Source organism: Solanum lycopersicum, chromosome 4 (assembly GCF_036512215.1).
Source record: "Solanum lycopersicum chromosome 4, SLM_r2.1".
NCBI lineage: Eukaryota > Viridiplantae > Streptophyta > Magnoliopsida > Solanales > Solanaceae > Solanum > Solanum lycopersicum.
The window spans coordinates 34,553,274-34,574,042 of NC_090803.1; the positions used below are offsets into that span (position 1 = coordinate 34,553,274).

General features: G+C 36.4%; 1 protein-coding gene across 1 annotated transcript; it reads left to right on the forward strand.

The window, feature by feature from the left end:
* Positions 1–11,184: 11,184 nt before the first annotated feature.
* LOC101267016 (OVARIAN TUMOR DOMAIN-containing deubiquitinating enzyme 1) lies at positions 11,185–20,497 on the forward strand. Its single transcript, XM_004237519.5, has 9 exons — positions 11,185–11,545; positions 11,794–11,993; positions 13,172–13,237; positions 13,312–13,395; positions 13,508–13,630; positions 19,379–19,431; positions 19,547–19,596; positions 19,682–19,782; positions 19,971–20,497. Exons 2-9 carry the CDS (start codon positions 11,829–11,831, stop codon positions 20,232–20,234), a joined length of 906 nt encoding a protein of 301 aa, XP_004237567.1. The 5' UTR covers positions 11,185–11,545; positions 11,794–11,828; the 3' UTR covers positions 20,235–20,497.
* The last annotated feature ends 272 nt before the right edge of the window (positions 20,498–20,769 follow it).

The following is a 20,769-nucleotide window of genomic DNA, read 5'->3' on the forward strand; positions in this document are numbered from 1 at the left end:
ATATCATTTAAGAATAAGACCTCAATTCCATACTAGAAATATCATGACACAATAATAAAGATGTCACACATATACTCAAAAAATAGATGCATGCAATAAACACCTCCACCTTTCAAGAGATTCAACATCAAGCTAGCAATTCTATATCAACAAGTAATTTCTCAAATCTTGCCTTCAAGGCCATAAATCTTAAGTATCAATACACTAACAATTTATCATAAATAAGCATAGATAATATCATACTTCAACAATCTAAGTCCATTTAAATAAACATTGTTCATATGTATCATTATCAAACAACCCACTTATAAAGACATAAATTGAGAATAGAGAGAAATCACGGATTTATGTAGTATTTTAACTTTAAATCACCAATTTAATATCAATACAACCATAAACTGTCATTCTAAACCTTTTAAAAATATTTAGACAAAGAACCCATGAAACTAAGTAAAACCCTAGTTTTCATGAACTTGAAATCTTGAAAGGTTATTTTTGAAATGGACTATAGGGTGAAACAAACTCTAAATTAAGAGTCACCCTACCTTAATCTTGAATAATCCCATGAAAATGAAGATGAAACGCCTTGACATTCCTCAACCCTAGCAGGAACTTGACCTTCGATTCGAAGAGAATTTCAAAGAGAACTTTTGAGAGAAAGGGTTTTGATTTGAACAAAAAAGAGTTTAAATGAGGATTTAAATGTTTAATACTCTTAAGTTACCTAAAATTACTTTAAAAAAACATCCAAACACTTAACCAAGCAAAAGGGGATTTTACCAAACCACTTTTCACTTGGCCGAATAAAGACAGCTTTTGCAGAGTGATATACGAAACCCCACCTACGAACCGTAGGTGGGTTGAAGAAGCGTGGGTTGGATTCGTGGTTTGGGTAAGAGACCCACCATTTGAATACCTAACCAATCCTTGACCTACTCCCAAGACCTACGGGGCATAAATTGGTCTAAGGGGCATAAATCATTGGCGTATATGGGGTTGTTTTGATAGTTTTTACAGCAAAGTTAGGGTCCTCCTTAAGGATCCCTTCGGTGGTCCTCGGGGATTCGTACCCAAATGTTTAACCGCTAAGCATTTCATTCTAAGTACGAGAACCTTTTATCTTTATTCTTAACTTCAAACGACACTCCAAAACTGCAGTACAAGTCACTACAATACACTAGTACAAATGACTAGTTTTCGGACATCATGGTCGTTCCTTGATGTTCGATTTCAAAACTCTTTAAACTTAACATCAAAAGAAATTTATTATGATATAATCAAGTTACCAACTTCAAATACACATATGAGACTCTAGTTATTCCTTTTTCATTTTAGAGTCATGTCGTCAAAAAGTTGGCTTGCTACTACATATGGTTGTCGCATTAAGCCTCAAACAAAAATTTAATCAGCGACGTCTTTGTTTACTGAATCCAAGTTTCAATAAAAGTACTAAAGAAGCACATTATCTAGCATTTGATGGGTTGGACATTGAAGCACAAACTTTTTGAACCATAACCATATTTCGTGTAGAGGCTCTCCTTCTAGACGCTTAAAGCTCTAAATGTTATCTCGAAGATTCATCATTTTCCAGGGAGGGAAAAACGCACTTGAAATGCGGTAACCAATTCCTCCTAGGAAGTGAAGGATTCACGTGGAAATTCGGCCAACCATTTGCATGCCTCTCTCATCAACGAGAAAGGAAATAATCTTAATCGAACCAACTCTTTGGAGATATTTTTTAACGAGAATGGTCCGCACATATCTACAAAGTTTTGAAGATGCTCGTATGGATCCTCGTGCGCCGACAAGCTGAAATGTCCCTTTAGCTGTAAGAGTGTCAACATGGTGCTTGTTATATGAAACATTGCATTCCCTTATCTAGAGGTAAATGGGTGGCTCCAATACCTCCCATGAGATGGGGGCATTGATAGTGGGCTCCTGGACATTATTGAGATTTCCGATGTCATCTTGGTGACCCACCTAGCTATCGTTGCTACCATTAACACTCATGCTTTCTAAAATATTCACATAAGCAAGCGAAACACAACTAAAAGTTAAATTAGTAAAACTAAGATTAAGAAGAACAAATATCTTACTAAACTAAAAATTCTCAAGTGACACCACTCCCCTACAGCGACGCCATTTTGATCGGTGATGTTATCAAAAAACACAACTTCCAATGCAAGTGTCGTACTGTAGTATAGTAACCCAACCATACATTGGGGTCGTTTCCACAAGGAGTGGTTGTGAGAATTCATTGAAAAGTAAAATTAAGTTCTAACTAGTCATAGCTTAAGATATTATCGAATAAAAACATATTAAATCAAAGTGGTGACGCAAGCGTCAACTGTCGATGAGGAGTTTTGTCACAAGTTGTAAATAAAAACAGCAAAATTAACAAGGAATTCTAAATCAATAAGAGGTGAATTCTTGGGGTATGATAGGAGTACGGGATAAATGAGATTATTGATTACAAATGGACTAGACTTTAAGGGGGATAATCTCTCTCTCTCTCAAAACTTACTCTTTTTCAAATGGGTTCCTCTCGGACACCCATTTGCCACATGAAGCAAAACCTCTGCCTTAACCCACTCACTCTCTCATGCTGAGTGCATTGTGTGAGACTAGAGCTCACTCTCTTGTGTTGAACCTCATGTCAACCCACTCCCACCGTCCATTAATTTAGTAGTCTTAGTTTCTCGACCTCTCTCTCTCGCAAGTTGAAAACATATATATGAGATAATATTTGCACCTATAAAGTCATTATATTCATCCACAACTACTAAACAAAATCACAATTAAACTATGAATAAACTATCAACAAGCAAGACCCAATAATTTATTTAACCCATATTCACAAAATTAAACCCTGACAATTGGGGTTATATCTACACATGAACAAGATATAAAAATTTATACCAAAATAAGTTTTTATTCAAATGGGTATGAAGCTTCAAGTCTTGTTATATGCCAAGAATGAAGAATCCAAGAGACCCAACTCCAAATCCTTGGAGATGAAACCCTTTTGGTCTTCAAATTCTTGTCCAAAAACCCTCTCAAACTTAGAGCTCAAAAAATTGATTAAAAAAATCTAAAATTCCAGAAAAATCTTATAATAATCGATACTAAGCTAAAACATTCAATAAATATTTATAATTTTCAAAGATTAGTGTTGCAACGGATCACTCGGCGTAGTTAGTAGGAATGGTCGATCAAGTCGGTGATTCGCCCTTTGGAAACTTCATCACCGTCTTGCACTTAGTCCATGCATCTTCATGTTCTAGGTCACTACGTGATAAGGAACTGCTTCACAGAATTTCTCGGCAATGCGTCGACTGCTTCTTTTCCCTACCGATTTGATTTTTTCCTTCAAGGCCCAGCATACTAGAACAAAAGGCGATCTTTAGACAAATCGGTGATTTGCCAAGTGGACTCATTGATCCTCAGGCCTTCATTTCTTCGTTATTTTCATCCTTTTTGCTCCTTTTTGCCAAGTAGTGTCCATGCTTTGACTCAAACTCAAAATACCTGAAGCTCAAGGTTATTCATTAGTAATTGAGACAAAACAAGTATTTAACGCCACTATCTCTATCAAAACATAGCCCTAAATGAGTCCAACGTGAGGACTCATCATGTTGTTAGTCTTGAGTCTTTGTTACCTTAAAGTGTTGAAAGTGTCATTCGATGATGAGTGTTCTTAAGGGGGAGATAATGTAACATTTTGGGAAATGATAGGTTAAACTAGACCCTAAACGTATAATTAAAAATCATAACAATGACTATCCAAGTATTAGTAAAGCATTTAAGGTGAAAACTATATAAAACGAGTCTAAACCAAAGGGCAAGTACCATGGCAAAGGTGCCAAGCCAAGGCTAAACGCCAAGGCTGCCCCTAGCCACATACACATTGGATAACCTTCACGAGAGGGACCACGAGTTGTGGTCCTCACTACGACTCATGAAGAGGGGTATGATTTTGCCTTGGCCTTGAGTTGTGGACATTATTTTTCCCTATCTACTTCCTCAACTTCATGGCTATCACCACATATGTGGTCTTGACCACTACCAAGGGAAGCTCTCGTGAAGTTGCCTTAGGCAAATGATCTAAGGGACCCCAAAAAGGGCAAGCTACTGCATACACCTTCCACCGACAAGACGACAATTTGTGGTCAACTTGACGATCCGTGAAGGTGCCTTATCCACTGGAGCCTTGTGCTCCCAAAATTTTGATCTCTACGTCAATTCCACGAGGGGGACCATGGGTCCTGGTCCTACCATAATCTGAGGAGTTGGGCGTGGTCCCTAACGGGGGACCATTAAAATGTGGGTTTTAGAACTTTTAATATTTAAGTTTAATTAAGTGGGGGTATTTTTGATATTTAGGATGGTTTGTATATTGATTTAAGTCAATTTTCACCCATTCTCAAAAATTCAAATACCCAAATATTTCTCTCTAGAGTTCCTCTATTGAAGAACATTAAGAGCTTCGAGCTAAGGGTTCAAGCTTCAAGATTTTCACACCAATTTCATGGTAAAGCTTCAATTAAGGTATGGGAACCTTTATTCATGGAACTTCTTTCTCCATGAAGCCTTAAACTCTAATTTCTAAATTTGGGATTTTGTTAAAAATCTAGGGTTTTGGTTCTACCCATGGGTTCTTCTTAAAACGATTTTCTATGAGTTAATCAACTTGTATTATGAACTAATTGTATTTTAATGGTGTATTTTATATTAAATCTCCCCATGAAACCATGTAGGCCCCCATGACCCCAATTTTTATGAAATTGTGATGGGTTTGCTGATGCAATATGAATATGTATAATTGTATATATGCTACCATAGTCAATGAAATCTTTTTTTATTCATGCTTAAGGTAGTAATTCTAAGTGTGATTGAAAGATTTTGATTTATGACCCTTGAAGGGTAATTGGCAAGGGTTGAATATTGATGTATAGCCTTGAAAGATGTATGAAGGCACTCTATGTTTAAGATTCCTATATATGAATTGTTGATCACTTGAAGATGGAGGTGTTTACTTATCATGTATATTATGTGTGAACTTATATTCCACTTGAAAGGTGAAGATCATATGACTAATGTGTGAATTATGGCATTGCTGAAAGATTAGTTTCCCATACTGCTACACATGATTATGTATGAATTGTCTTGGATGATTATATGATGATTCTAAGGGTGAAAGGAAGTTCTCACTTTGTTAAATCAATGATCTATGTTATGAGTTGGGTTGAATGAAGGGTAAAGTACTCCTTCACATATGTAAATGTAATTCACCTGAACTATGTATAAATTAGGGAATAATGCTAGCACCAAGAGGATATGAATATGAGATAGGTTCCTTCACGGTAGTAGAGGGGTTCCCAATATGGTGTCTTATGAGATGAACACCCCCATGTTAGTAGTTAGGGTTTCTTGAAGCAATCTCCATATCTCATAATTATGTGCCTACATAGTATTAGCTAGTGGATCCACCTTATAACCATATATGTATAGTTCTACCTTAGGCAAGTAGGACGCCTTCTTTCGGTGTGGGGTTATATGACACTGATTCCATGTAGCTCACATGGTCTATGTCGGTTAATGTTATTCTCCCTATATAATAAGATAATGAATGTGACTTGAACTATTCTCATGATTTCTTGATAAGTTCACTTAGTAGGAGTGGGGCTATGAGACTTCACTTTTACATTGCTAAAATAGTCTTTTGAAAGGGATGGTGGGTTGGTACCTTGTGCTATGGTAAGACATGAAGGTATGGATGTATGTTGATTGGATTGTTGTTAAGGTATGACATTCTTATGTATATGTAATGAACATGGATATTCCTTTATGTATGATTATGGATTTTGATGAGGTATAAAGATGATATCTGTCACTAAGGTGATTATAAATGGATACTTAGTATAGTTAGTAATATGGAATGCCAACTATACATTGCACAAATATGTTTTTAGGGTTGCTAAGGTGATGAATCTACTATCATATGAAGGTTTATGTGGAATATGATGTTATGACTTAAATTAGGTCTTTACATGCATAAATGGCTTCCAAAGTTAATAAATGCATGATTTTTACTAAAATGTCCTTTTTAGCATATTTAAGGATTTTTATGCATGTTTCCATACTTGGTACTTTATGTACTAATCCCTTTCTTCTACATCTACTATGAGTGTAGGTTTCGTCCGTTGAGGTTCACTTAGCCCCTTTAGAAAAATACATGGATAGCTTTCTCCAAGTTGTGGTGAGTCCTCAAGTTTGAGGATGGGGTCCGCATTATTCTATGTCCTGTGTGATGAAGATATTGTAATACTCCGAATGTCTAAAGCCTAATCTAGAGCCTAAAATAGGTGTCAAAAGGCTTAGACATTGTCTTAAGGTCAAATTTAATGTATATAAGTCATTTAGGAAGTTTAGGAACCAAAAAACATCAAGGAACGTCCATGACGTCCAGAAACTAGTTCAATGAGGTGCTAGTGTGCCTTAGCCTATTTGACTAAGTTTTCGGACTCGGAAAATGATGAAATTTGGTGGAAGGTTGTCAAACATGTATTAGCTTTAATTTATAGTCGAAACTTCTAGGTACGACTCCCCAAGGACAAACCAAGGGTCCTTGAGGAGAACTATTTCATTTGTGTCGAAGGCTGCCTAAGGCAGTGTCCACAAATGACTTTCCATCAACGGATCGTGGTCCAATCAACGGGGCGTCGATTGAATCCATTGATATACGCCTAGAATATTTGGAAAGGAATGGATATTAACCAGTCTCTGACCAAAACGACGGGCCAACCAAACAGAGGGTCGTGTGGTCATCGATTGACAAACGGGCCGTCTGTCGAGATCTCGTTTGTGAAGATTGTTTTGCTACACATTTTAAAGGTAAGTTAATTTATATAATAAGGTGGTTATTTAATTATTTAGGGGTTAAAGGAGGTCTAATTAAGTTGGTTAATGACCTATATAAATATCTTAACCTAATTAAACTAACCTAAGCCCTCATAATTCCCAAACCCAAATTAGCTCGTCCTTCTCTCTCCCAAATTGAAGAACACCATATAAGGTCAAATTCAAGGAGGTTCTAGGTATGTAAAACTCAAAGTTTCTCCATCAATATTCATCAAATATCAAGGTATGGGATTCCTTTCACCTTTGGGACTTCTTTCCCCAAAGGGTTCCATCAAATTGATTTCAAAATATGAGTTATCGCGTGGGTCTCTTTCAATCTCAAAATCGATCTTGTGAATTAATTTGTTTTATGATTTCTTTTAGATATTATGAATAGATTAACATGTATTATAACTCAATTATATTATTTCTTGTTGGATTGGTCTAGCTTGTAGAAGATGACCTATTTCCCTTAACCCTAGGTTGTGATCTTGAATTGAAGTATCTAGTATTGATGTAATTGGATAGGTTAATGTGTGAATTACTATCGTATGATGTTATTGTGACAATTTATGAATATATTGAGATGAATTGTAGTCCTGCCATGCTATTTCTTGAGTAATTGACTTCGATGGTGAAGTAGACTATGAACTTGATCTAAGTCTCTAATTCTAGGCTATGAACTAGTGAGGGATTGTTGTATAATGATTCAATTGATCTTGTTATTATGTTGGTCAATATCATATGATGCTATTCTACCCTTTTTAGATTAAGTTGAAGGTTGATGGTTAGACCTTGATGATGGCATTATGAAGGATATTGAGTAAGTCTTGTGATCTCTCTTCTTTACTTCGGTTATGGTTATTTGTGTTTAAGTAATGATGTTGTATTGAAGTAGACCTTATATTAAGATTGATAGGGTTGGTATGATGTTGAATTTAAATGTCTTAAACTATGGATTGTGAGTTGTTGTCTAAGATGTAAATGTCATAAGGATGGTGATAACTTACAAATGTGCCTTATTATGATGTGACTATGTAAATGTGCTAACCTCACTTATATAAATTGTAATGCAAGGACAATACTCATGTAATTATTATTGATCTATGACGACAATAATTATACAAGGGATAGATCCTATGACTTACATTAAGCTATGATGATTAATAAAGACATTAAAGACATATCAAAAGGGACTCTAGCTTAGCACCGAGTGAACTAATGTGAGGAGTGTCTCTTCCCACATAGGGAAGGTAGGATCACTAATTTACTCATGAGATTGGAGACTACAATGCATGGAGCATAAAGAGGGTCCAAACTATATCTCCTAGTTCTTGAACTATGTTGCACCCATAGGAATACTAGACAGTGGATCCACGTAGTTGCTATGTGGTACTACCTTGGCAAGTAGTTCGCCTTCCTTTGGTGTATGGTTCCATGACACCGGATTCCACATTATCTCATGTGGTCTATGTCGATTAAGGCATGATGTTCCCAAAAAGGTAAAATGAACTAAAGGAATGAACTCTAACTAGGATGACCTAAGGGGTTTAGCTTAGTCTAGGTAGGGGTATGAGGCTCTACCTAAACATTGCACTAGTTAGACTTGAGGGAAGTCTTAGGAGGATGTTCTTATATATATGTATATGCTTATAATGGCACATGATATGTATATGATGATCTTACATATCGACGAGACTAGATGTTGATTGGTTTCACTTATGAATATGTGTTAGGTCTTTATTGCTAAAGTATGATGATATGCACTATTAATGATATGTTATGTGAAGTCGGACATTGGTCATGGTTCTTGTTGTGTTTACCTGATTGACTAAGGTTATGGGGTTTGCTTAGTCATTGCACTAGTTGACTTAATGAGGGTTCATGGGTAATGGTTTTGTTTGGTTATGTTGTGATTAACTCTTATCCATGCTTGTGATGTTATTGCTTGATAATAGGATTATCATGACTATGTGTTTCAATTTATGTGGATATGTATTTTGTCTTGACTAGACTTAGTATTGTTGGTCTTCTGATGTACATGCTTTTGACTTAATGAATATGTCTTATTGATTGGTGTGGTCTTCTTGAATGTGCATAAGGCTTTTCGAAGTAAATTGCATACTTTAATGAAATGTTCCTTTTTTGCATGATTTTGTGATAAGTGTGCATATGGTCTCATACTTAGTACAAGTGTTGTACTGACCTCATTTTCTCCCTTTCTCCCCAACATTTTAGGTTTCGGTCGTTGAAGGGCTTTTGAGACAACTTTGAAGGAAGACTTGGAATTTTCACTCATTCAAGTTGGGTAGGTCCTCACTTTCCGAGAGCAATGTCACTATCAAGCTTTTGATGTTGTTCTAGTTATAAGACTTCTAGTTCTTTCCTTTTTATTTGAGTACTAAACATTGTATAGCCTATATGTGGATTTATTATGTTGATGTATGGGATATGCCCAATTGATATACTCTTATTTTAGATGGTTATGAGATGAGACATCCGGTTTTAAGACTATGTTATATCTTATATATCTATGTGCAATAAAAGTAGAAGAATAAGTAATCTTCCTATACGAAGGGTCTATGAATACTCGATATGGCTATATTATGTGTATGCGAGAGGTCTATGTAAACCTCAACATACATATTGAAAAGTTTTAATTATCCGCATTTTGACCTATGAATGTAATGATGTAAGTTAAGAGGCAAGTCTTAGTCCTCAAAGAGAACGACGATGCATTTACGTTTAGGGGGTGCTCACTCGATGTGACAGATATGCTAAGGGCTTGTATGAGACCCCTTCAGTGTAAAGTACGTCATGTCACTTCTAGGGGGTAGCTCCGAGTCGTGACTTCTTGTGGTTTCAATTTCCACAATCTACGGAAATTAGAGTATGATCAAAATTGGCTCTCGGTAGAATTCTTTGTCTTATGTCTTTGAAAGCTTCATTAGTATCATTGTAGAAGATAATATGTCAAGCCTAGCCACGGTATAGTGATTTATTTCCTTGAACCACGTGAATTTTCCTCTATTCAAGTGAGGATCATGTAGCCCCCTATCCTCAAGATATTCAAAGAAATCTCCATTATATTAGTGATTCTTAAACAATTTCTCCTTTCTACCATGTCTGATAGTTTTGAAGTACCCACATGCTACCCAAAGACCTTCTATTAATCCTTTAGCAGCTAATATCTCTTCCCAACAATTATTTTGTCCACTTCGATGTGAGGAGCATACACTTTAGTGAGGTACCGATTGAAAGATTCTTGTACAACTTCAAACTTGTAGGATATTGAATGTGTCTTCTTGATAACAAACTCCCCCTCTCCATACTCTACTATCCCACAAAATCACAATTGCTCCACAAGCTCGTTGTGCTTCTAAGTATCCACACTTTAACCATTTGCAATCCCACAATCGCTTAGCCATCAACTCTATTTCGTTCTCCAATTTTGTCTCTTGAAAGTAATAAATATCAAATTTCCACTTTAACATCCAGCTCTTAACCTGATTCCTTTTATTTTACCTGTTAAGACCCTCACATTCCATGACACTAACTTTATTTTCATTTTTAAGTTAGGCTTAGATTTCTCCCCCTACTCTTAACCCCTTCCACTTCCTCATTGAGTTTTTACCCTAAGTTTTTCAATTCATTTTCCCAATCCCCTTGCTTCTAAGAGTTTTTAGTTATTGCTTCCCTCAAAATTTTCCATATGACTTCTTCCTTTACCCACTTTGACTAGTAAACCAAAAGCTTATTTTTCTCATCCTACCATATATATTTCTTAATTCCAACACGCGGATTTTTTACCCAATTGTAAGCCTCTCTTTTAGCCTCCGGTGATTCCTGAATTTGTATGTCAACTGGAGTAGGATCCTGCACCTGCATCAATTGCATATTTGTCTCCAGTCTCTGTTATATTCCCCTTGTTTGTCTCTCCTTTAACACTAGTCATATTGTTTGTGTCTTTCTCCTGTCCTTCATACCCACCTCTTTTTCCATTCTCCCTTTGAGATGAAGAAGAAGAGAACAAAATTTTCTTCTCTGTTTCTGATTCACCATGCTCTCCAGAAATCTCATGGTAGTTTATTTCAAGTTTGAGAAATAACACAACTATTATGTTTCAATAGATAAGTGTGTGAGGTAGTTGTTTTCATCTCAACAGACTTTTTACTCCTATTTATGATCTTGTTCTACTTTAATGAGAACATCATTTGAGACTTGTAATTTTCTTTTAAATCTATTTTAATATATTAGAGACACGTACACATAACAATCAGATTTAGGATATTTTGTTAAGTCGACCTAGTTATGTGCACGGATGATATTTTGAGATCAATCTGTCTCACTTTTGCATTTTAGTAATATTTGAATTTTAGATTGAATTGAATAAAACGAGTGTCTATTTTTGGACAAGTGTGTGGCTAATGAGTTGGGTGTCATAACAAAAACTTCATTTTGAGGCCCAATTGAAGTGGAGCCCAAAACCCTAAAAGAGTTTGGTTTCGCACCACGTGCTGTGTCACGCCATACCGACCTCTGACCCTTGGTACATCTGCGGGTTGTTTGCTTGCTTGCATGAACTAACCTTTCTTCTCCGGTGGAGGTGGATGTTCTTGCCTGCGATTCCACCCAGATCTGAAGGGTAAAGAATATGCCCATAGTTATTTATATTTAGAAATCCATATTAAACTGCATTGAAATGGTGGTGATTTTCTTGTTTGTTAATACATAGCTTTAACCTGTAGATTCTTTGCTACCTACCATGTTTTGGTAAATATTTATTTATTTTTTAATTGTCAAAGGATGTTAATAGTCGTGTACTGGTTCTGGTTATTTATTACTAATAAATAGACTACTCTGATATTTTTTCACTAATATAATTGATATCAGATCTTACCATCAAACGAAGAAAGATATAAATAGATATGCAGGATCAGGATGTGGATGTGGATGTGGCTGATGCAGCAAAAGAAACGTTTACATCTTCTGAAACTGATGACTGGAAAAAATACAAGGATGATGATATTATGCAACAGCACTCTGCCATACAAGCTGAACAAGCTGTAAAAGTTCCATTTCTTGGTGATAAGGCAAGGCTAACTTATTTGATTCTCATGTACTAATTTTTTGATTTAGAAACCTTCTATCTGCTCAACATGTTAGTGTTCCATAATCAAATTGGCCTGATTCCTCCTGTTTTTAGGTCCATAGGGAATGAGTTAACTTTGTTTTCGCTGGTTGTTTTTGTGCATATTGTTAACAGTCTTGAAGGAATTTCTTCTTCTTTAATCTTTAGATTAGTTAATTATTTATCTCAACAGAAATATTTTTGGCATAAATTATTCTGATTATACTTCTACCTGATGCTCCAAACTGTTCTAATTCAATTAGTTTTCTTGTGTTCTGGAAACTGAAAAATAGGCATAACTTATCCTGTGTACAACATATTCATGGACTCATATTTTGCTTGATTTTCTCAAGATTCGCCTGTGAACTGCAATTTATCGGTAGTTTGATGACCAATAATAGAAGGTGAAGGATCTAGAAGGTTGGCTGTTGAGTAGCTTTTGCTCTTCTTTTATCCTAGTGGAAATTTTTATGCTCGTAATATTTTGCGTATTCCTTACAATTACTTGTTAATCTGATGATTCTCCCACATCATATTGTGCCAGAATGGTATTTCCTATTGACTCATGCCATTATATGTAGTATTCTTGTGTAATCAAGAGGTGTAGCCACAATCTTAGTTGCGCGGACTCTTCACTTTTGATGCCGCACCCGTCTAGGGTTCTTCAAAAATACACTACTTTTGGCGAATCCGACACGCACCCGTTGGCATTTTTGAAGAGTCCGAGCAACATAGGCCACAATAGCATCAGTCTTTCTATCTGTTGGTTGCCTCTGCACTTTTTTAAAAGTATGTACGTGCATAGTTGAAGTTTTCACCTGATTTCACCATTCTCACTTGACCTGACTGACTGTGTTACCAGCAAGGATTTGCATCCTGTGAACCCTCTCGCGGACTAGCTTTAGGACATTCTTCATCTTTCTGCCTTGCTGGTATATCATTCCGTGGTTTCTCCGTGGTTTACCATTTCTTCTGCGTTTTATGTAGTGCTTGTGATATATCTTTTAAACTTATGGGGATTGTTCAAGATCCTTATAGAAAATATTGTGAAGAATTAAAGATACAAAAATTCGTGCAAGATACTTGAACTTCAGTAAATACATTGATTAATTAGAGTATTTTGTCCGAGATGATCTGCAGGAACCTTTGTCCTCATTAGAAGCTGAATACCATCTGGGAAATTCAATTGTGCTTGAGAAAATAAAGGTTTGAACATTATATTTTTGTTTTTTTGGTGATTATTCTGCATTTCTCAGTGATTGATGTAACTACTTCTGCAGGTGCTGAGTGAACAGTATGCTGCCATTAGAAGAACACGTGGAGATGGGAACTGCTTTTTCCGCAGTTTCATGTTTGGTTACCTTGTATGCTTATTTTCTTATTCTTCATGTTATTTGTAACACATATGTGACTCTCTAGCATGGACTTTGATTTTTGCATCTTTAGTTACTAATGGATCATGTATTTCAACTAAAGGAGCACATTCTGGAATCACAAGATCACAATGAAGTTCAACACATTAAATCTAATATTGAGGAATGCAAGAAGACACTTCAAAGTTTGGGCTATGCAGAATTCACCTTTGAAGACTTTTTTGCAGTAAATTTTCTTTCTATCTTATTATTTGCAATTACTTTCTTTCATGTTTGGTGACTTTTCATAGAACTGTCATTTCTTGATGCATTGAACTTAGGAGTTCTCAATCTATGTTTCTGGTGTGCCCAGTATGTTTAATTGTGTCTAAGTTTTAAATGATGTACCATCAACTGAACATGAAATGTTTAACTTGTTGGTTTAAAGAATTCTTCACTGACCAAGCTTAACATGTACTGCAATGTTAGTTAAGGGCTGCTCTCTAATGATGAATTTTTAATTGATACTGTTTAATGCACTTTAATATAATAAAATGAGTTGTCGATTGTGTTGATTTCTTTTTGAGAATGTAACAGTTAGTCTATATTTATCCACAGTTATACTACCTCAAAAGTGTAGTTCCCCTCCAGAAGTGTAGTAATTACATAGGATCCTATACCTACCAAGTTACAGCCAATCTATAGTTGTGCTGATTACTACTGAGCTATCTAGGACTACTTGTTTACACAAAAAATAATACAGAGCTAAACAATTAAGCTTAAATCTTTGTATGTTGCTCTGCTTTACTTCATGACATCTCTGGTTTCTCTCAAGCCATACTGTCCACCATATACATGATGGGACAATCTTCCATCTCTCCTCCTTTCTTCCTGCATTTCCATCCCTTTGCCAGCACTTCAAAACTTCTTTGTTCCTTCCTAATTTCACCCATTTAATCTCTCTCATGTTGGTGAACATTTGCTACAGCTGGGTTGTCCACGTGCTGTGTAAGAAGAGATGGTTGACTATAGCTCTTCACACAAAAAGCACCTGGAACACAGGTGAAAGCCTCTGTTGTTCAGGTTCTCATGTGTCAAAACTGCCTCCTTAGCTAACAGCCAAGTAAAACAGTTTACTTTATCAGGTATCTTGGTTTTCCATATCATCTTCCAAGGCCATTCTACTTCCTCAATGCCAACTGTGTTGAGATCTTCATATGCTGAATTTAATGTGAAACACCCTTTGCTCCCCCATTCCATACCAGTGAGTCCTCTTCCTTAGTCAGGTTGCTAAATTGTGCTAGGGTAACCAAAAATTCTGTTATTCTGCACATCTCCCAATCATTAAGTTCCTCCTGAAGTGCAAATTCCACCCCTGATCATTCCATAATTTGGCTGCAGTTGCTTGTTGCATTTGACATAGGTTGTAGAGGTCATGAAACCTTTGGCTTAATGTGGCCTGTCCACACCATTTGTACATCCAGAAAGCCACCTTTCTGCCATTTTCCCTCCTTACAATATGATCTTTCTAGCACCAAATCCCATTGCTCACCTTTGTTGTCAACCACTGACCCCTCATACCATATTTTGCAGCAATCACTTCCTTCCACAATGAGTTCTCAGCAGATGCGACATAACCACTTCATCATAAGGTTTTGGTTCTGAAACTTCATGTTTCTGATGCCCACACCCGCTATCTTCTTGCTTATGTTCATTTCTTCCCATTTGACAAGATGATACTTTCTCTTATCTTCAATTCCTTGCCAAAAGAAAGTTCTTCTAAGTAACTCTATTCTGTTGATTACACCAGTTGGTGCTGGGAAAACAGACATCATTTATGTTGGTAAGGCATCCAACACATTGTTGATCATAGTAAGGCTTCCACCGGGATAAGTATTGGCTTTTCCAGTTTGCTGATTTTCTCTCACACTTTTCTACCACTCCGCTCCAAATGCTAATTGACTTACTTTTTGCACCTAATGTATTGACATGCCCAAGTAGATGGTGGGTAGCTCCCCTATCTGGCCCCATAGTGTATTGGCTAGCTCCTCAATTTGTGCCACTTCATTAATTGGATAGATGTAGCTTGCCCCCCAGTTTATATGAAGGCCTGACACAGCTTCAAAAATAATGAAAATGATCCTCAAAATCAGAAAATGGTCCCTCACTGCTTCACAATACTGTAGGTGAGTGATTTCTAGGTGGTTACTTGCCCTGTTTTGCTCTTGGAACCCTCTGATCCAGTCTTTGGCCTTTGTTGTGTTGATCAGGCTACTCATCCCCTCCATTGCTAGAATGAACAAGAAAGGTGAGAGCGGATCTACCTGCCTCAACCCCCTTTAAGAAGAGAAAAAACCAGTGGGGCTTCTATTGATCATAACTGAAAATTTGACTGTACCTATACAATATTTGATCCACCTGATCCATTAAGATCCAAAACCCATCTTTGGTAACATGTTCACTAGATAATTCCAATTCACATGATGATATGCTTTCTGGATGTCCAACTTACATAGCATGCCTGGTTGTTTGCTCTTCACTCTCGAATCCAACACTAGTTCATTTTCTATCACCGCTGCATCCATGATCAAATGGCCTTCCTTTAATAAAGGTGATTTGTTGTCTGTCGACAATTCTTTGAAGTACTATTTTCAATTTTTTTTTGCCAATAGTTTTGAGATGATCTTGTATACTCGCCCCACCAGACTGATGGGTCTGAAGTCATTCAATTCAATTGCCCCACCTTCTTTAAAATAAGTGCAACAAAAGTGGCATTGAAGTTCCTTTCTCTAGCGTGGAAACTCTGAATAGCTGCCACCAACTCATGTCTGATTATGTCCCAACACTGACTGAAGAAAGCCCACTGTATAGCCATCTGGTCCATGGGACTTTATCTCCTGCACATGCTTTGATACTTTCTAGTATTTCCTCAGCTTCCAAAGGAGCCTCCAAAAAGTTGCCATCAATTTCATCAATTTTGGGCAATTTCTCTTGTCTAACTGTGGCCTCCACTCTTCTGATTCTGTATACAGCCTCTTATAGTATTCAACAATTTCTTTCCTAGTTTCTTCACGTTCTACAATCTCCACACCATCACCTCACCTCTTCAGGTAGAGACCAATAAGGAAGAAAGAATGATTCTCCCAAGTTGGAGAAACAGTACCACAGGGGAAATGAAGTTGAAGAAAGAATTCATGAGAAAACTGTTGAGCATTTAGATAGACCTGGTTTGATAACTCACTCTAGGAGAAATAGAGTAGATGAAGCCTTTATGTAATCTGTTGAAACTAAATTCTCTTCTATTGGTGAGTCTACGTTTGCTAATGAGTAGATTTGCTATTGCTTATAGTAAACGAGTAAGATCTTGTACCAAACATCTTTTATCTAATTTTTTCTTCTATAATTCCCTCTCTACCTCATATAGAGTCTTTTTTTGCCTGTATCTTTTGTGTCTACTCCTCAGAATTGTAGGAAAACCAAGTTGTTTTGATTGAAGAAGTGAAGATCTTGTCAAAAAATGAGACTTAAGAACTTGTCACTTCACCAATGGACAAAAGTTGGTTGGCTGCACATGGGTCTTCACTCTGAAGCATAAAGTTGGTGGCTCGATTCAAAGATTTAAAGCAAGATTAGTAGCTAAAGGATTCACTCAAATTTTGTGGAGTTAATTATCGGATAACATTTGCTTGATTGCTAAGATGAACACTGTCAAAATTCTTATTTATTATGCAATTAATCTTGATTGGGACAAAGTGCAGCTACATGTGAACAATCTTTTTCCAAAGCGATTATCTCTTCTGGTTACCAACAAAGCAAAGTCGATCACACCCTCTTCATAACACATCAAAAGGGTAAACTCACCCTTCTCATTGTTTATGTTGATGACAGAAGAATGATAGGGGATGACCTGATTGAAGAAGTTGAGATTAATGATCTAGGTAGTTGCAGTATTTCATGCGGATTTAGGTTGTTGCTATAACAAAAATATGAATAGAAGGAAGTATATTCTAGATTTTATTGGAAGGAATTGGTACGCTAAGGTGCATGTCAATATAATCGCTTAATTGAAAACAATTACAAGTTACAAACATGGGTTGTGGAGGGTCAATGATAAGGAGAGATATCAGAGGTTGGTTGGAAGACTCGTTTATCTCGATTGTTAGACAAGACATAGCCTATTTAGTCAGCTTGGTGAATTGGTTTATGCATGATCCCCTAGATCCTCATATGCAAGTTTATCTTTCACATTTTTCAGTATCTGAAGTATGCTCCAAAGAAAAGTTTGCTTTTCTCTAAACATGGTCACTTCCGGATAAAAGCTTTCACAGACGCAGATTGATGATAGAAGATTTAAATGTGGTTCTTGTACACTAGTCGGAGGAAACCTAGTTACTTGGAAAAAAAGGAAACGGAGTGTAGTTGCAAGATCAAGTGCGAAAAGCAAAATGTGGAGCTATGGCTAGGGTGTTTTGAGCTTCTTTGGCTACAAAGTTACTGGAAGAATGGAGAATGTTTGAAAAAGGGAAACTTCTCTTGTACTGCGACAACTTAGCTGCAATCAGTATAGTGTAGACTTTTGTTCAACATGACCGAACAGTAGTGAAGTTGTTCGACACTTCATCATAGAGAGTTTCTAGTGGCACCTTGATTGCTTCATGTACCGTCAGAAAAATAGCTAGCTTATGTGCTTACAAAAGGCCTCAGTAGGATTTACCATATTTTGGTTTGCAAGTTGGGCATGTATGAGTGTGGCATCTTTGCTCCAACTTGACGAGGAGTGTTGATTGTGTCAATTAATTAGCATGATTTAGGGAGACTGTTTTTCCTTTTCCCTGCATAATTATAGATATAACTTTTTTTATTGTAATCTGTTAGGGTTCACTTGTATAAATGCCCCTATTCATGGGATATGAAGGCATTGAAATACAAAGAAGTCTTTCTTCTTTCTCAAATTCTACATGAATAAAATCGGCATATTGTTTCTCATTTACATTCCGGAGGTTGGAATAACCAGTTATCTTATGATCATGAATTACCAGAAAATGTTACAAAAGCTCAAGCTCCATGAGTGTTTTCACTTATGCTATAATTTTCTTTGATAAGTGTGAGACTTGCTGACGTTAGCAAACTTTTAGTTGATACATGTGTAGATTTGGTTGTACTCCCAGTTTCACTCCATTTCGTGAGGAATGAACTTCTGATTCTCTTATATTAGTGAATTTGAACCGTATGTTCCTTTTTCTTTTGGTTCTTATCAAGTTGTTCGTGAGCGGCTAAGCTAATATTCTTTCTATTGCTTAATTTTCATCTTGATCTTTCTTGAGATGTGTTTTTACATCTTTTAGTTTCAAGTCCCTGAATCTTGAATAGTTCATTCATATATATATATATATATATACCAGGAAAATTTTGTTTGTTCTAATTTGGGCAAGGGCTTTTCAAATAATCTTCTCACTCATTCCTGCTCCAGACTTCCACACCTTTAATTAATTTTCTGACATCTTTAAACCTCTTTGCTCCAAATTTATGGCAGGGATTTGACCAATAATCACTAGCCTGTATTTTCCCTAAAGGTAGATAAATAATATGGGCCTCGGCAATCATGACGATAGAAGGGATAATTGTATTACTAATTAGTAGTATTCAGTATCTAATTTTAAAACAAAAAACAAGGGAACTGCATGCCTAGGAGTTGTAATCTTCTTGATTATCTTACATCTTTGTTTGGTGGGAAGTGAATTTAGAAGGAAAGATTTGATGCTAATGATATGTTGGACAAATACTTTTTTGTTGATGGAGCTTATATTATGTCACTTTTCTGATAACTATTAATCTTAGCATCGCTCAAGATATGTTGTATCCCTACCCTATATCTTGAGTAATGTTTGCTTGTTACTTCGTTCCTGCATTGCCTACATCAGTATCTTGCATCATTTCCTTCATTTGATAATGAAATTTGTCACCCTGAGGCTGTTTCATCTTTTTGGACTAATAGTTATTCCTCGAGCAACTCGATAGTGTTCTTCAAGGTAGCGAAGATTCCATAAGGTTCGGATTTTACATTTTTGAATTCTAATTTCCATTTAACTGGCTTATATCCTTATGCTTCCACTGGTGAACTGGAATCAGTACTCAAGGAATAGACTTGGTTTGTTTATTGCAGTCATGATGAACTCCTGTGCAGAAGTCGTGATCCATCAATTTCTGACTATGGTATGAGCGATTGGCGACCTTTGTAAATGTGGACTATAAAGTGCTTTATTCTTCTACTTGTGACCTGATGATGTGTGCTGTTTAGTTGTTATGTTCTTCAGATTTGTGACATCAGGTGAAATAAGAAAGCGGTCCGAGTTTTTCGAACCATTTATTCTAGGACTAACAAATACCTCAGTGGAGCAGGTTTGTTTTAAAAACTTTTTCGAATTTTCAGACTTATTTTTGCACCAATGAACATATGCCTAAAATTGTCTAATGTCCACTAAATAAACTAACTTGTATGAGTACTTTCTTACAACCTGTTTTGTTAAATGGTGTTCCACTGCTGTTAGAATCCAGGTCCTAAGCCATCTTGTTATTTGAAACCGCAGTTTTGCAAGTCAGCAGTGGAACCCATGGGTGAAGAGAGTGATCATGTGCAAATTACAGCCCTATCAGATGCATTGGGTGTACCGATCCGTGTTGTATATCTTGACCGAAGCTCATGTGAGAACAACAGCATCAATGTAAATCACCATGACTTTATTCCTACTAGCAGGGAGGTCGGGAATAGTGATGTTTCCAAGACCACAAATCGTCCATCTATCACCCTGCTGTATCGCCCAGGGCATTATGACATTCTGTACCCCAAGTGATATTCTTCAGCCTGCACTTGTTAGCTTTTTTTCATTTAGTTTGTGGAAACTTTGCTTATAGATATATTGATATGTATGATCAATGGGTATAGAAACTTTATTTTACCATCAATAATCTGACTTTGTCGATGAGGGCCGAACTGTAGATAAGTGGAGCTTTCTTAATCCTCTCATTACAGTGGTTTCTTAGGTGTGGATTAACTTTGAAATTTTCTTTTGTAAAACTATATAGTAGAAATATATTTTTATTTTGGTAAAGGAAATGGTAGAAAATGTCAAAATTTAGCTTGGATTCTTCTACAAATATGATAGTATATTGTTATATCTCCTCATGTACTGTCATGATATAGTAGAGACTCAAATTTGAAGCTCCACTTGTTGCTCAACACTCAATGTTTAGGAATAGCTGAAGAGGAAGAAAGAAGATTTGGTCAGTTTGATATCTTCAGTGAACCCGAAGACGACGTGATGTCTATTCAATTACAGAACATGGCTGGCTGGTCTGCCCAACTACCATATATTTTTTGATAGACCA